Genomic DNA, 18062 nt, shown 5'->3' with positions numbered 1-18062 from the left:
AAATCAAGCCCCTCACGTGCTGTTGTGGTGGAATCTCAAACACGGGGTGAAACTATAAGTCTGGGGAACTGTTCTAGGTTCCCTGAAGGGGTGAGGTTGGGGAAGGAGTCATAGAGTGCTAACCAGAAAGGGAAAAGAATTGTTCTTGACTGTGGCTTGGTGTTGGTGCTGATAGGAAAGAACTGAACATCTCTCTCTACTGTCCCTTCAGTACAACCTGGTATTAGCCCTTTACATTCATCATGCCGTCAACATTACAGGTCTCGGTTCTTCATCTGTGAAGTCAGGTAAATCAGGACAAAATGATCTCTAATTTTTTTTTCTAATGCTAAACATTATGATTTAGAATTTAAGCAGCTAGGTAACAGTGGATAGAGTGCAGGGAGTTGGAGTCAGAAAGACCTGAGTTCAAATACTGCTTCAGACACACAGCTGTGTGATACTGGGCAAGTTTTTTAAACTCCTTTCAGCCTCAGTTTCATCATCTGTAAAATGGGGCTGAAAATAACACTGTCTCACAGAGTTGTTATGAGGATCAGACAAGATAATATCTATGTGATGTGTCTTAAATATTATTATGATGATCCTCAGAGAAAAAATGGAGCAAAGGCACTGGAAAAGCAATAACAGGAAGTATTGGGTCAACCACTTCTCCTTCCTTCCTCTTTCTAACAGAAGGGGATTTTTGCCCATTCTGAAAAAATGTCTATGTTGCATTTTTATTTTTAACATTTTGATGGATATAGTTTATTTTACAACATTTCAAATTTGTAAGTCTATAAGCGAGAATCAAAGAGAATAAACAAAAAAAACAACAAAAAAGAATGCCTCTAAATGGTTCAACAAAACTGCACAAAAAGGTGATAGTCATGATGACATTGGCATTGTATGTTCCTATTATTTATTGTCAAAAGAAACAAAGACTGTGTGTGTTAGCTTTTTACAAGGTAGTACCAACTTTGTGCATAGCATTTAACATGAATTTTCTTTTTTTGTCACTTTAAATATTTTATTTTTTTAATCACATGTAAAAAATTTTAACATTAATTTTTTAAAATTGTAAATTCCAAATTCTCTCCTTCCCTCTTTCCCCTCCCCTTCATTGAGAAGGTAAGCAAATTTATATAGGTTATGCATATACAATCATGCAAAACATATTTATGTATTAGTTATGCTAAAAGGAAACATAGACCAAAAGGAAAAAAAAAACAAGAAAAATAAAGTTTTAAAAAGTATGCATCAATCTGCATTCAGGCTCCATCAGTTCTTTCCCTGGAGATGGATAGCACTTTTGATCATGAGTCCTTTGGTATTGTCTTAGATCATACTGCTGAAAATGGCCAGGTGATCCCCTTCCCCTGCCCACTATTTTATAGATGAGGAAAGGTTAAGTGACTTGCCTGATGTCACATAGGTAGCTCGTGGCAGATACAGTATTTGAACTTTGATTCTCCAGTTTTAAATCTGTCACTCCTTTCTATCATGCTGCTAGTGATTTTTTTTTTGGTCAGCATCTTTATTTACATAGGCTGAGTCAGTGTCTATTCTGAATTTCAACTTTCATCACTCTGCATTATTTCATGTTTTCCCACTTTTTGTATTTATATTTTTTATTCCTTACGGTCCCATAATATTTAAATATATTAACATCTTATAATTAATTCAATCACTTTTCAATCTATAGATACCTTATTTCCAGTTTGTCTTTGCAATTACAAATAGTGCTGCAAAAAAACTTTTTTTGCACAGATAGGTATTTTCTTCCTGTTGATGCCTCAATATCATCAGTATAATATTAGTATAATTAATATAAGTATAATTATGAGATCACTAGGTCCATGTACCCTCTTTCTCTTTCTGCATACATATGTATACATATATATGTGTGTATACATATATATATATATATATACATACAGAGAGAGAAAGCTAAGCTTATAATTCATAACCATGTTCAACTACTGAACGTCAAGATGCACACAAAATATCTGCTTTGAAATAACTTCCCCCATCTCTTCTACTCCTTTCATAAGAATGAGTTGAGGGGCCGGTAGGTGGTGCAGTGGATAGAGCACTGGCCCTGAAGTCAGGAGGACCTGAGTTCAAATCTGATCTCGGACCAAATGCTTGATGCTCCCTAGCTGCGTGATCCTGGGCAAGTCACTTAACCTCAATTGCCTAAAAAAAAAAAAATTTTAAAAAGAGTAAGTCGACTAAAATGGTTAAAATATCAGATCTTAGGTCTGTGACTCTTCTTTCTTTGTTCTTGCCACTCTATAACAATATATCCTAAGAGAGGGAGATTTAGATTTGTGAGGAATGCTCTTTGAGTCTTGTTCTCTTTAATATCTCTAGTATTTCTCTCTCACGAGCACAATCTTTGCTGTCATATACATAAAGTTATCTTCATTTCGAGTCTATTGCATTTGCCATGCTTTATTCACAGAGTCTGACGTATTTATACGTAATTTTTAGACTAAAATTCAAAAAGGGACTGGGTCAATAGCAGCATCAAGAAAGAATGACCAGGCAGTGGCCACCATGGAGGTAGGATAGCAGAGGAACAGGAGGAGGAGGATCAGCAGCAGCTCAAGTTTATCCAGAACCTGAAGGCAGTGGTATACTCTGCAGTGGACTTGATGTGCCAGAAAGCTGCCAATGCCAAAAGGGTGAAATTCAGCAAGCCGGCCATCAGGCCATTTCTGAGATCACCTTTTGGCAGTGTGAACATTTTGCCAAAGACCTTGAGATGTTTGCCAGACATGCAAAAAGAAGCACAATTAACATGGAAGACATGAAGCTCTTGGCCAGAAGTAGCTCAGAGAAAAGTGAAGACATTTCTTGGATTAACCAGGAACAAAAGGGTAAGAAGAAGAAAAAAAAGGTGGGAGGAGGAAAAAAAAAATCCAGTAACAGGCAGGAACAGAAATGGACACTGATGATTGAAATGGCCTCCTGCCACCTCTGAATACTTCCTTCTCCAGTTGCTCTGAGTGGCATGGGGACGAAGAGTGGACAATAATAGCAACTGTCACCCCCATCCCCCCCGCAAGTTCTACTCTTTACAAAGTCAACTTTGAAGGGATGAATGGAGAGAAAATAGATTCTGGTGGGTGTTTTTTGTGCTAATATTGCTCCTGCTCTAAATAGTTGACTAATAATACTAATACATAAGAAAGCTAGAAATGCTTAAGCAAGATATTCTGGTGCCTTTATTAGAACACTGAGAAAGGAGTGTTAGAGCAGTGTAAATTCAATTTTTTTTAATTAATAAAATGTTTTGTAGCTAACCTGAAAGGAGGGAAGGAAGGAAGGAAGGAAGGAAGGAAGGAAGGAAGGAAGGAAGGAAGGAAGGAAGGAAGGAAGGAAGGAAAAATGACTCCTTGGTGTGTATTAAAGATTGATGCAACACTGAGGCCCAGTGAGATGAAGTGATTTGCCCAAGGTCACAATGGCAAAGCAAATCTAGAATCTAGTCTCTTGACTTCCAATACAGTGCTCCTTTCAATATATCTGTCATTTCCTTGTCCTTAACCACTATTTTTCTTCACTTCTTGCCTGTTCCCTGATCTCCAGTTCCTTTCTCCATTAATTACCAGAGTACAAAACAGTCTATAAGACATTTGTTGAAGCATGGTAATTCTAGAATTGAAATTAGCCAAAGGCTAGCTTGCACCATGACTACCTTTACCCTGGGATTATACCTCCATTTGATTTAAATTGTTAAGCTCTTCCTCCTGTTTACCATGGCTTTTTTGGTTGCCTCTCTGCTTCTTGAACTTCCTAATTCTTTCTTTATTAGCTACCAAAAAATTACCAGGATTTTGTCATGTTTCTGAAGAATTTTGTGAATTTGGGGATCATGTTTGATGCTAAACAACTCTACTCATTTCAGGAGGTATTTAAGTGCTTGCTATGTGTGAAGCATTTTGCTTGCTCATAAAAAGTCTGATGGGGATGGGAATGGGGAGGTACTATGTGTGCATTCTACATATAACATAAAGTAGCATGTTGTAAAGTAAATTAAAAAAAGAATGTTGTAAAGTAGATAGATAGTTATAAAAGGTAGAACCAGACAAATAGAATTTGCAGATGAAGAGAAAACAATTTAGCTGTAAGAAGTCTAGGAAAGCTTCATGGAGGTAATTGTACTTAGTAAGTCTTTGAAAGAAGAGAAGGATTTCAAAAGGGTAACAGTGGACTTCATTAAGTATGGAATAGATTTTAGGGGGGAAAGTCCCCCTGCAAAAAGAAGGATGGAAACAGAAATGTCAAGAATACTTCTTCCTTTCTTCTTCTTTATCTTTCATAGAATCATAAGATTTTGTAGTGTTAAGGCTGATGAGTCATGGCTACGAGTCATGGAACCATATAATCTACAAAGAATTGAAATTGAGGATTACCCAAAGGAAAATGGAGAACATGGTGGGGATGAATTAGCAGGTTACAATACACTACAAACAAGGAATTGCAAAGGAAAAGTTGAATAAAAGATGTCACCAAAGAAATTGATGTTAAACAAAGGAAGATGGGTTGGTCATATGGCAGGAGCAGGAGGTAACTGATGTACAACTTGCCACTCTGTCTCTCATGCTCTACTGGCATCCTGCTGATGACAGGAGAAATTGAGAAAGGACCCTAGAACTTCGGAGAGGCCCCTTCTGGAAAACTCATGAAATGGCATAGACATATAGAATGGACAGGCATGGATGAACCGTGATCTACATCACTGGAAAAATCATCAGTCAATGAAATCGCATGCCCATTAGCATATTGAGTGGAATTGGAAGGAATTGGAAGGAAGACAATCTAGGCCAGTTCTTACAGTTTATATTTACAAGGATACTCAGCCATTAAGTGACAACGTTTTCCCTGATCAACAACATAGACAATAATGTTCTGTCACTGAACATTCAGTTCAGTTCAGTGTATTTAAAAAAATCAGAAAGATGAAATTTTCAAAAGAAAGAATATGAACCATGACTAGCAATATGTTCAAACATGGAGTCACTTTCATCAGCTAGGGTCTAGCAATAGAACGATCCTCATAATGACACCAGAAATGATGGCATTTGCAACAATTCCCCCTAAAATATTATAGGTGGAATTTATACTTTAATTAATGAGTTGATGAACAATGTAATGCACATGGAAGGTCCTCTATAAATACATATATTGATTGGATTTGATTATAGAGCTTCCCAAGGCAGTGGGGGAGAAATGAGATAGTCTTGCAAGAACTCTTACTCTATAAAAAGAAACAGTCACATTTGCTATGCCATAAAGGCCATTAAGACTGTGGGGTGGGGCATTGGATCATAGTAATAGAGTCTTTGTGCCCTCTAGAACTAAGGAGAGTGCTTTCTGAGAACTATTTTACTTGTGGGTTATTGTAAAAATAGTTTCAGATGCAGAGTGTGCCTTCTCTCCTCACAGTTTTATTCAGTTTGTTTATCTTTCTGGATGAGAACTGGAGCTTGTGGTGTGGGGGAAACTATCTTTGCACAGTTGTTGATAATGTTGGTAAATGAAAGATTGTAGCCAAAGAATATAGCCATTCACTTCTCAGTGTATGCAGCACCTGCTCAATTCTCACAAGGCAATGTGAAATCATATTACTGATGACTTTTCTTTTTGTGTCAGAACTTGGATGTGAGAAAACTAGCCTCCACAAGAAACTCCTTGGGTTCTCCAGACCTTTGGTACCACCTTTGGGGGGATTTGGAATTAGATAGCTAGAGGTGGCACAATAGATAGAGTACCAGGTCTGAAGTCAAGAGGGCTCATCTTCCTGAGTTCAAATCTGACCTTACACACTTACTAGCTATGTGAATATGGGCAAGTCACTTAACTCTGTTTGCCTCAGTTTTTCATCTGTAAAAATGAGCTGGAGAAGGAAAGGGCAAACCACTCCAGTATCTTTGCCAAGGAAACCTCAAATGGGGTCACAAACAGTCAGGCATGACTGAAATGACTGAACAACAATAGATAGATAGATGGATAGACAGACAAGATAAGATAAGAAAAGATAAGATAAGATGAGAAAAGATAAGAAAATATTGACAGGCAGGCAGATGGATAGATAGATAGATAGACAGATAGATAGATAGATAGTTAGAAGAACCATTTATTAAATGCTTACTATGTGCTGATAAGTGCTGAGGATTAAAATACAAACAATCAAGACAGCCACTGGTCTCAAAGAGCTTATATTCTAATGGGAAAAGACAACAAATAAAGGTGAGCTGGAAAGGTGGAGGAGGTGGAGCTATGCAGAGGGTAGCATGTTTTGTAGCTCGTAGTGTGGAAGTGAAGTGGAGGTTAGTTTTGGGTAAGACAAAGCAAAAAAGTCACTGAGATATAACAGCATAGGGAGGTTCCCAGGATGGAGTTCAAGTTTCTGCTAGGGAGAAGGTAGGGATGAAGGCAAGATGTCAGCTACCAGAGCCCAATGTTGTATAAGTGGACTTTAATTTAAATTGGCTCTGTTACATATGACCTGTGTGACTGTTGGGCAAGTTACCAAATGCTCTGAGCCTCAGTTTCCTCATCTATAAAAGGCATACATTTAGGGAACATGCAAAAAGGGTACTCACTACTCTGGTATTGAAGGGTCTGGAATTTGCTTTTCCCTGAAGAGAAACTCTCTTGATCTGATTCTCATAAGAAATGTTGACTGTGGAGGAATTCAGAGAAACCTTGGAAGACTTGCATGGACTGATGCAAAGAGAAATGAACAGAGCCTGGAGATTAATATATATGATGACAATAATGTATAATAGAAAATAATTATGAAAGACTTCAGAATTTTGATCAGTACAGTGACCATTCATGACTTCAGAAGATTGATGATGGAGTATACACTTTCTGCCTTTTGGTATAAAGATGTAGAATGAGAAATAGAGAATTTCAGACAAGACCAATACTTTGATGGTTTTTTCCAGCCTAAAATCCCATCTTGACCAAACCATCGGCCTCACAGCTTCTACTCATGTGCTTCTGAATGAAGCTCGAAGAAACGAGGTATTCCTATTGATTGAGTCCACTACAAATTTATACTATTTAATTTTGACCTGGTCCTAAGTGCAGCAAGACATTTCCTTTATTTCTCCCTAATTTATTAGCTCTCACCCCTCCCCATGGCTCTTCCAAAGCTTGCCTTCTTTTCTTAAACCTCCCATACCTTCTCTCTACCCTAACATCTGAGGACCTCCCTTCACATTTAACTGAGAAGTTGATACTATTCACGACAAGCTCCTTTCTTCTCTAAGTTTCTGAAACACTTGACAGCCTCCATTATGCCAGTCTCTACCCTTTACATTTGCCCTTGGATTCTAACTCTTTCCATCTAAATGCTGCCAGGGTGTGGGAAAGGAAGAGATTGCTAGAAATCTGAAGAAAAGACTTCCTTGAGTCCCAAGTGACAGGCTCGAAAAAGAAAAAGGGAATGAAGCAAAGCCATTTCCCCTCTCCTGTTAGATCCTAAGTGGGCAACTCTTCTTGGATCAACTAGCAATCACCTTTGACATAACCCTTCATTTATTGGAACAAGGAATTGCTATATTAGCAAAAGAGTAAAATGCATAATCCATAGAAAAAGGCTCGTATTATGGTTACCCATTTTACAAAAATGACAAAAACAATCATGCAAACTCTGACCAAGACATTACAAATGAGTGTAAATACATTATCACTAACCCTACCCCTCAAAGATATGTATATTGGCTTTAGTATAATCATAACCATATCATCCTTATTTAAAAAAAAAACTTATTATTTTGCTTTATATATGGCCCAAATTTCACCCTCTATCCCACCTCTACTCTTCCTGAAAGCCATACCTTATAACAAAGAATTTTGTTTTAAAAAAGGAAGATGAATTAATCAATCAATTAATAAAAAAAAAAAACCTATGTGCAATCACACACTCCTGAAGATTCCCCTCCCCCACTTCCTTTTTAGAGAGGCATATATTCACATATCTCTTCTGTAGGTCAATCTTATTCTTCTAATTTTGCAATATTCATTCCTGATTGTTTTATGGTTATTCTTTTCATTTACATTGTTGTAGTCACTGTGCACATTATTTTCTTGGATCTGCTTACTTCACTTTGCACCAATTCATTAAAGTATTTCCATGCTTTTCTGTATTCATCATCTACATCATTTCTTATTGCACAGTAATATTCTATTACCTTCAATTGTCCCAATTTGCTTAGCTATCCCTCCAACTGATGGACATCTACTTTGTTTCCAGTTCTTTGCTACCAGCAAAAAATATTTTGTTGTATATGGAACCTTTCATTTTGTAAGCTACCTAGTTGCGTGTATGTTTGGGTCAAAATGTATAGGAGTTTTATCCATTTTATTTGCATGATTACAAATTGCTCCTTAGAATGGTTGTATCAATTTACAATTCCACCATCATCCTTACTTTTCTCATCCTTTTTGTCTATTTTTATTGTGTATAATGTGGATTTATTGCCATTCTTATTTACTCTATATGGCTGTGATGTTTTAAATGGAAGCTACTTTCTTTACTCTACTTAACTTCATAGAAGGCTTCCCATATATATACATACATATATATATATATATATATATATATATATATTTTAAAATGTGTTCTATTCACTTATTTTCAATGACGTAAAATTATTACACTGTCAATTAATTGACATATCATCATTTGTTCAGTCCTTTCCTAATCACAGGATATCTGGTTTTGTTTTCCCCCCCGTAGTTCTTCACTATACCAAATAGTGCTTCTAAGAACATCTTTGTACAGATAAGTCTTTTTTTCTCCTATCAATGATTTTTCAACTGTCAATAACCTCTTGGGATATAGTCTTGGTAATGAGAACACTGAATCAAAGCTTTCTTTTTTTTTTCACAATTCTTTTTGCAGAATTTCACAGCAAGCAGTAGCATGGAAGATTAGATAGAAGACTGGTCCTAAAGTCAGGTAGAGCCGCATTCAGGTCCTGCCTCTCAAACATATTACTTGACACTTAATTTCTCAGCATCACTAGTTAATACTCCAGGACCATAAAGTTAACAGATAAATTACCAGTCTTTGGTGGAAGCATGTTATCTACATGGCTTGGAATGAGCATAACTAGCAATTGTTTTCTATTCTGGCCAGAAACTTTGAGGGTTTTCACCTCCCATACTGATATCTTTGGGATAGTAAATTGGGCCATGTTTTGTCTCAGTTCTTACCTAGCCCTTAGTAATTGAAGGGTATAGCCTCAGACAAACTGAGACCTGGGAAAGACTTTAATTTTAAAAGGCCAAGGTTGCCCACTGCATCCTGGGCATTGCCAGGTGTCTTGACCTTTGTCTTGTTACTGACTGTGATGACTCTGGAGAAGAGAGTGAGACTGATGACTTTGCAGTGCTCTGCCTCACTCAATTCCAACTCACACACAAGTCAAGACATCATGAATGTGATAACATCAGTCCTCTTCAAAAACAAATGATGAACAACAACCGGTACTCTAGGTCTAAACAAAAAAAAAATAATTTTGCTTTATTTATTCTTTAAAATCTCATGTCAAATACTTTCTCCTTTATGTAGCCTTGACTGTGTTCTTTAGACTAGTATTTTTAAAAAATTCTCCAAGGTCTACCTTATGTCATATTGTATATTACAACTATCAGTGTCGGTATCTTGTATCCTCTACTATATTCCATAAGCGCAGGGATTATGGCTTATTTAAACTTTGTGCCTTGGCTAAAATGCAACAAGTGTACCACATGCACTAGTACACAGTACAGACTGGAAAACAGTATTTTGTTTGCTATTCTGTAATGATTGTTAATGTCAACTGGACCAGAACTGCCCTCTCACCTGTGGGTGGCTGGAGCCAAACAAACAGAGCAGCCTGGAGACAGGAGAGTCAGGACACAAACAGAAGTTTAGTTAATTTCAGAGTGGGGAAAATGGCATATGTATATGGAAGCCCTCCTGCTAAGAAGGAGGGCTTACAGCTGCTAAGGCTAGGGCCACTTATACACATGAAAGGGCTGGGCCCACAACACAATCACTCTTAGATTGTGAGATAGTTCTCATAGTTGGCATTTCTTGGGACAATACAGGCATTCTTGGGTTCCATGAGAACAGTCACCATCTCAGGTCTTAAGGGTCATGGTCACCCTGCCAGATACAGAACCAAGAGTACAGTACCTATCAGTGACAAGGAACAAGGACTGTGAATATGTGATGGATGGGCCTGGTTCTGGTCCGAGCCATATGCTTTGCAAGAGGGTGGTATCATCCTGAGTGCAAAGGATTAGTTATGCCAAGCTCAGGACACAGTTTGCTATCTGGGCCTTAGCTCTGGAAAATAGTGTATCTCCAAAATATTTTGACAGTATAAAATTAAGATTTATCAATTTTAAAAAATTAGAGAAAAAAATCACAGCCTAGCATGCTAAGTCTCATTTTCCTCAACTACAAAACACACGGGTTGAATTATATATTAGAGAGGAGAGAAAACAAGAATTTACTATGCACCAAGTACTTTACAAATATCCCATTTGATACTCACAACAATCTTGTGAGATAGATACGTACTAATATCCCTATTTTAAGTTGAGGAAATAAAGACAGTTTTAGTGACTTGCTCAGTACTGCACAGCTAGTAAGTATTTGAGGCCATATCTGCACTCTGGTCTTTCTAAAGCTAGAAACAGAATTCTATCCCCTCTGCCAGCTAGCTGCATATAGATTCTTTCACCTCTAATGTGTTAGAATTGAAAATGGGGCTTAGAGATTATTTATCTCAGTGTTTCTCTGAAATGAGGAAGTGATCACCAAGGATCTGGCCAGCAGCAAATCTTAAAATTTAGTCCAACTTCCTTATTAAGGAAAATAAGGCTCAGAGAGGTGATGCCTTTGTCATTTTGCAGGAATGTCAAGTTGTTTTTGTTTGTCCTTTGCTCTCCAAGAGGACCATGCCATCATGGAGGTGATGCCTTGACAGAGGGGCTGTGCAAAGTCACCAGCCTCACTTTCTCCTCAGAAGTCATCTGGGTCCACTGGCAAGATATAGATCAGGAGGACTGGAGATGGCCCTCAGCTAGAAGGCAGAATCTTGCTTCAAGGCAGAGGTGGAGGATGGATAGACCATAGTGTGTAGGAGGTACAATACCTGCAAGTCAAATATTTACTACATGTCTTATTATACTCAGAGGCAACCTCATGCGATGGACCTTTCATGATATCTCTCTCACACACACACCCCATGTTGTTACCTTTCTTCCTCTTCCAATTGTCACTCTACCAGTGAAGGGAAAGGAGATCCTGGTATCTGGAAGCTAAGAGCCTAGGATCAAATTCTGGACCTGCCACTTACCTTCGGCAAAACACAAGTGTCTAACAACTTCCTTGTTGGTAAAACGTGTGGGATCCACTACTTCTAAGTTTCCTTTTTGTTCATATCTCTGAACCTATTTTGTCTTCCTTAGGTAGAACTGAAACTCCAAGGGGGCAGCAATTCACTTTTTCTTTTTTGCATCTCCAGCACCTAGCAGGGTATCTTAAGGTTAAATGGATACCCACTGAGTATCAGGCCACTGAGGCTCAGGAAATTGAGTACACAGCTGGCAGATGATGTGAACAGGGGGAAAATCCCCATCCCCCAGGTAGGCCTTCAGTAAGCAGAACACCTTTCGATCCCTCTCCTCCCCCCATCTTTAGGAAAGGAGCTGGAGCAGGCAGCTGTCGGGGTCTCCCCGCCTCCCTCATTTCAGCCTCGGGATGAGATCTCAGGCTACAACCGGGATACCTGGGGCTGATGTCAGCAACACAAAAACAAAACCTGAGCCGAGGTCAAGAAATGAAGTGGGGCCAGGGCAGCCTCAAATAGCAGCATTTGGGCCCAGCGCCCTGGTCCAACCCTACCCCCATCCCCGGGGGCACCTGGAATGCCAGAAGTGCCCCCATTCTCACCCCACAGCAGCAGATATCTAGGCCACCGCCAACTGCAGTAGCAGCCGCCGCAGCTTCTTCCCTACTCCTCCTGCCGGGGAGAGCACTGCGCAAGCGCGTGCTCCTAAACGGCTACCCCACTCTCAATGGCCTGACTCCCGCCCTTCCCCGGTTTCCCAAGGCAGGGAGAAGGGAACCCCAAATCGGCCCCGGGCCCCAGAAGAAGTAGGAATGAATCAGCTGATTGCACCCGGAGATGCTTTTGGAAAGCTTTGGATCCTCGATTTTTAAATCAAGTAAGGGTGATCTGAAGTTATTGTTTGGGGAAAAAGTATCATGGGGGGGAGTAGCTGAAGCAGCAGATAAAGTTATTAATATAACCCTATTTAGTATATCTTCACTTTGCAGAAGAATAAATGGTCTGTTTTTTTCAGTTGCAGTGTTTTCCATCTCATAAAAAAAAGTGGGTAGAGTGTACCTCTATCAAAGAAGGGGCAATAAGGGGATTGCTTCTGGTCCCCTGGGCCTGTGTGAATTTAAACAAAATTCAGCTGGGTTACCACATAAGAAAGTGAAACTTTAAAACTTACATAATAGTCTACTTCCCCTATGTACAGATTACAAAAATTGGAAATTTCTCCTCCCCAACCCATTTCCCCACCTATATCGACTCTTGTCTTCCCCTTGCTCTACTGAAGAGAGCAAAGACCCAGCCGAGAAAACCAGGCAGGGGCAGTACGTGCCAGATCTAGGGGTTCGGAGGAGAAAGGCAAGAGAGGAAGGAGGCCCATGGAGCGGTTTAAGTCTGTGTTGGACCTGTTCGTCAAATACCACACTGTTTTAGGCTATAGCTTCTTGAGCCTGCTGGCAGCTGGCGGGGAGAGCCTCTTATCCAGTGTAGTGTTCCAATGCCCCTGCAGCGCTACCTGGAACCTTCCCTATTCCCTCGTCTTCCTCCTGGTTCCCGCCCTGATCCTCTTCCTTCTAGGCTGCCTGTTGAGCACCCGGGCCAAGCGGCTCGTGACAGGTTGCTGTGCGCCAGGTCGAGGGGAAGAAGAGTTCAGTGAAGCAGGCCAGGACTTGTGCACGGGGATGGTGACATGCTGTCACTTCACCTTGGCCTCTGCTGTAGCACCTATCACTTGGATCGCAGTGGCATTACTCGGGGGAGGTTTCTATGAGTGCGCAGCCAGTGGGAGCACCTGGGTATCTTGGCAGTTGTGCCCAAATCAAGAGGTCAATTGTTCCAAGCAGCTGCCACAGGTGCCCTGCCAGAAAGGAAAGCCGGAGTGGATCCAGGATGTCTCGAAGGAACTCAAGGCGCATTCCCAGGTGAAAATTCCTCATAATTTCAGCTCAATGAGAAGCAAGTGGAAAAATGCTAGTCACAAAAGCCAGGGTTGGGGGCAGAGTTGAGGAAGGGCTGAAGAGAGAGGAGATGGAAAGATAGAAGAGAGGAGGGAGGTAGTTTAGAGAGAGATTCAACTAGCACACATGAATGGAAGTAGAAACCTGTGACCTTCCATTCAGTCCAACTCAAATGCCATTATTTTCAGGAAGGCTACCTACCACATTGTGGGCTTATTAAATGTTTATTGAATGAACGAACGAATGATTCCTTTATCAGAAAGGAACCTTCTTCCTCACGCTTTGTTTTGCCTGCTCTCAAATGCATGTTTCATGTATTCTTTTGTGTCTTGTAGTCATTTGTGTTTGTGTATTATTCCCTTAACCAGGCTGTAAACTGGCTGAGAGTCTCTAATCTAATCTTTGTAATGTTCTCCCCCAGACACCTATCAGTGCTATGGATTCAATAACTGAATAAATGGCCAACGAATAAGTGAATTTTAAGTTCTCTTTGCAAAAAAAAAAAAGATGAAAGAATTGTTTTCTCTCATACCTAGAATCTTCAACATACTAAGAAATAATCGTACTAAATGGCAATAAATAATCAACCAATTAACATTTATTAAGTGCCTATTATGTGCCAGGCACCATGTTAAACATGGGGATACAAAAAGAGGCAAAAGATAGTCCCTGCCCTAAAGGAGGTCACAATCTGATGAGGGAGACAATTGGCAAACAACTATGTCCAAAGCAAGGTATATGAAGGATAATTAAGAAATAATTAAAGGAGAGAAAGCACTGGAATTAAGACAATTTAGGGAGAGTTCCCTGTAGAAGGTGAGATTTTAGTTGGGACTTGAGGGAAGCTTCCATTTAAGGGTATATGGTTTGGGTTCTTTCTCCTAGTGCCCTGACATTCCTGGAAATATGAATGACTCCACAAATTACAGATGCCTCTTGAGAATGATGGCAATACTGCTTTCTAGTTTCTTTAATTTAATTTAAGCATAATTTATCAAGCATTTGCTATGTGTCAGGCACTGTTAAGTGCTGGAGATAAACAAAAATTTGTCATGCAGAGCTTATACTCTTCAAGGGGGAAAAAATGTTTGTACTAATAAGCAAATATTTAATTTGTACAAAATAAATGCCAAGCATGAGGGACCGGGTGGAGAAAGACTGTCAACTGAGTGAATCCAGAAAGGTCTCTTACAAAAGATGACACCTGAACTAAGCCTGGAGTAGATAATTAGGAATGGTTTTGTTGAAGAGGTGGAATTTGAGTGAGGTTTTTAAGGCTTGGTAGAGACTCAATAGCCAGAGATTCCAGAAGGCAGAGCTTAGGAAGGAGAACATTCTAGGTACAGAGGCGAGAGATAGAACATCCTCTATAGGGAACATTAATTTGTCCACATGGGCTGGGATGAAAGTCTCAGAGGCTAAATTCTGATGGTCTAAATTAATTTGTTCTAATAGGAGGCCGTCCCACCTGTATTAAATGCTGAAGACTTCTCTCCTATATGAATTGTCTGATATCAAGTTAGCTGTTTGTTAGGTGTGGCCAAAAGTTTCACCACATTCATTGTGTTCATAAAGTTTCTCTCAGCAAGAATTCCCCATCCTTGCGAACAATAAACTTTTCAGAAGGGATTAATTTTCTATTTCTTTTGAAATTAAATTGTAACCCAAATGATGTCTTTTTGGACTGTGTCCTGCAGGTGGCAGGTTGGACCCTGATAGCTCTTGTGGTGATTGCTCTTCTGATTTTCACATCCATCATTAGATGCCGATCTCCAGTTAATTTTCTTCACCGTAAGTTCTGGAAACTATATTGTCGAAAGGAAGAAGAGATGTTGATGAATGAAGCTAAGAAGCATGCTACTGAATTGGCAGAAGAGAATGTCAAATGCTTCTTTGACAGCTCCCAGCCAAAAGAGTTCAGAATACCAAATTATAAAGACTGGGAGAATATCTCATTGCAATATACATTCAGTCCTGGAAGTCAATATTACAGTATATTACACAAGTATGTTAACAAACAGAAGGATGACTGTAATATTCAACCATGAAGTAAAGAAGTTGTGAATCCTATTCTAAGTTTTGTGGATTCACCTGATTTTACCAATTCTATTAATGTAATATAATAATAAATAAACATTATATGATACAGCATAATGTTTTATGTAGAACAACATAACTATATGTAGAAAATATTTCCTATTTCTACTTCCTTTTGATAGACAGTAATTTTGCTAATAAACAGGTTTGCAATTCTACCATAATTTGCTTTTTGGTGGTGATACCTTTGCTGTTTCATTGACTCATAAAATTAGCAGTATTCATATTGACCTGGAGATAACAGGAGCCACTGGAGTTCATTGAGTTGGGTGTGTGTGTGTGTGATGACTGTACCCAAACTTTAGGAAAATCACTTTAGTAGCTCTATGAAAGAAGGACTGGAGTAAGAAGAGCCAAAATGGGGATATCAGTTAGGAGGCCATCCCAATAAACATTATCAGCATTTTGGACAAGGGGGCAATTAATTCAAGTATAGAAGATAGTGTATGGTTGAATTAGTTTGCCAGGGAGTGAAGATATGAAAGGAAGAAGAGTGTAACCAGTGCAGGGGTAATATCCTAAAGAAGATTTAGGAGTGAAGGGCTTGGAGTTCATGATGAGAACTAAGAACTAGGTTAAGGGTTACAGGCATGGGGAATGTTGGGATGATAAGGATTATGATCAGATAAAGGAACTCTGGAGTTTGTGAATACAGAAGTATTTTTGTTGTTCTTTAGTCATGTCTGACTCTTCATGACTATTTGGAATTTTCTTGGCAAAGATACTAGAGTGGTTTGCCATTTCCTTTTCCAGCTCATTTTACAGATGAGGAACTGAGGCAATCAGGGTGAAGTGACTTGCCCAGGGTCACACAACTAGTAAGTATCTGAGGCCAGATTTGAACTCAGGAAGATGAGTCTTCCTAACTCAGACCCAGCAACCTATCCACTGTGCCACCTAATCACCCAGGGAAATATTTTAGGTAATGGAAAAAGTAAGGGCATGATCATTTATATGTGTGACTGAAGTGGAATGAGTTAAGGGAATTGAATAGATTGGGGAAATGAAATTTAGGGTATTTGGGGAAGCATAAGTCTGTTAGTTCCCCCAGAATGAGGACAGAAATTAGAGAGGAGAGAAAAACTGTGAACCGGATATTGAATTCTTTGAGGAAGTAAGGAGAATATGCTGTGGGTTGATAGTTAAAAGTCATTAGGATCTGGATTGAGTGGTAAATTGAATGGGAAGTTACTGAGTGACAACAGTAGTGGGAGAATCTGGAAGTGATAATGGGGAGCAAGATGATTTTGAGCAGTATGAGAGAAAGTGTAGCCAGAAGTGGACAGGCTAGCAAGGGAAGAGATGTCATTAGGAGGCAGCCGGGTCTCAGTGAGTACCAGAAGGTGGAAGGAGTGAGAAAGAGGTTTAAGATGAAAGTAGATTGGGTAATTATGGAATAGACATTTCAGAATGCACAGTGGAAGGAGTGGGAAGATCTGGAGTGGGGCATTTGGTGGGGGTAGAGATTGATGATAGTAAGGAAGTGAATAGCTGGGAATGGGGGAAATGGTTTACATAACAGTTGTGAGGATGAATTTCAGAATTACTGGAATGAGAAGCTTATAAGGGAGTGGGTATATGTTAATCATTAATGAGTAAGTTTATGCAGGGTAGCAATGGTTGAAGAGAGGTCTGCTGAGAGATTCAAATAATTAGACTGTTCTAGGCCCTTATGGCAGGTTGTGATGATAGCCCTACGAGGGCTGTCTTATAAGCCGTTAGAGCAGGAAAAGGTATAGGAACTCATTGGGAGGTGGTGTTTACTTTTTTAAACTGGGGAAGGCCCTGGGGAATAAAAAGTGGAGGGAGTCTTGTCCTGAAGCTGGCCTGTCTGGGAGATTGAATGCTAGTGAGTGTTGGTAGTTGTACTCAGAAACTTAAGATCTTCCCCTTTGGCCATCTGATGTTGACCTTGAACTCACTTTCTTGCAAACTGCGTCTAGCCCAGAGTTGCAGTGACCCTAGCATGTTATACTAGACAGACAACATGACATGAAGCAGCAATATATATTTCCCTCAAGTGTGAAATCTATGATTTGAGAAAAGGTGTTTTATTTGGTATCTGGAGATTTCCATATTTGTTTTGTTTGAGAAAAAGTTATGTGACTAAAGAAGAATCAGAAGGTGTTTGTTTTGGAGGAATGAGAAAGAAAAAGAAAAGAAAAATGAAACAGAGAAAACTAGCAGAATACACCACTGAGAGAGATGGCTAAAAAATTACTGGAAAAAACTGTTAAATAGGATTCTGGGAAAGATACCCAAAAGATCTGAATGAACTGAAAAAAAAGAAAAAATAAGCAGAACTAGGAAAGCACTTTACATGACCACAATAATATAAAAGAAAGCAATATTGAAAGACTTCAGAACTATGTTCAATCCAGTGACCAAAAAGGATTTCAGACAACTGACAATTAAACATTCCTCTTGTCTGTTGTAAAAAAAGTGGTAGAATATCAGTTCAGAATGAGGCATGCATTGTCAGACATGGCTAATGTGTGAATTTGTTTTGCTTAATTGTACTTTTTTGTTTTAAGCAGGGTTCTGTTGGAGATGGACAGGAAAAGTCATTGTAAAGGGATCCTTAGGAAGTGACAATATTAAAAAAAAAACCTAAGAAAATGTTTAAAGAGAAAAAAAGAGCAAAATTTAAGTTCTAATCCTG

The 18062-nt window shown here is 39.2% G+C and overlaps 1 protein-coding gene across 1 annotated transcript; it reads left to right on the top strand.

Moving 5' to 3' along the window:
* The first annotated feature begins 12448 nt into the window (after positions 1-12448).
* Positions 12449-15564, top strand: CALHM6 (calcium homeostasis modulator family member 6). Its single transcript, XM_020971645.2, has 2 exons — positions 12449-13267; positions 15001-15564. The coding sequence occupies exons 1-2, from the start codon at positions 12725-12727 to the stop codon at positions 15349-15351; spliced, it is 894 nt and encodes a 297-aa protein (XP_020827304.1). The 5' UTR covers positions 12449-12724; the 3' UTR covers positions 15352-15564.
* The last annotated feature ends 2498 nt before the right edge of the window (positions 15565-18062 follow it).

This window comes from Phascolarctos cinereus, unplaced genomic scaffold, assembly GCF_003287225.1.
Source record: "Phascolarctos cinereus isolate Bilbo 61053 unplaced genomic scaffold, phaCin_HiC Scaffold_5;HRSCAF=322, whole genome shotgun sequence".
Classification (NCBI taxonomy): Eukaryota; Metazoa; Chordata; class Mammalia; order Diprotodontia; family Phascolarctidae; genus Phascolarctos; species Phascolarctos cinereus.
Note: the sequence above shows the minus strand (reverse complement) of the source record. Positions and strands in the feature narration are given on the sequence as shown.

What these genes read in the sequence shown, in the direction of transcription:
- CALHM6 (XM_020971645.2), top strand. Translation starts at nt 12,725, where the DNA reads ATGGAGCGGTTTAAGTCTGTGTTGGACCTGTTCGTCAAATACCACACT. An exon ending in AACTCAAGGCGCATTCCCAG is followed by an intron (nt 13,268 to 15,000) that starts GTGAAAATTCCT and finishes TGTGTCCTGCAG; the next exon opens with GTGGCAGGTTGGACCCTGAT.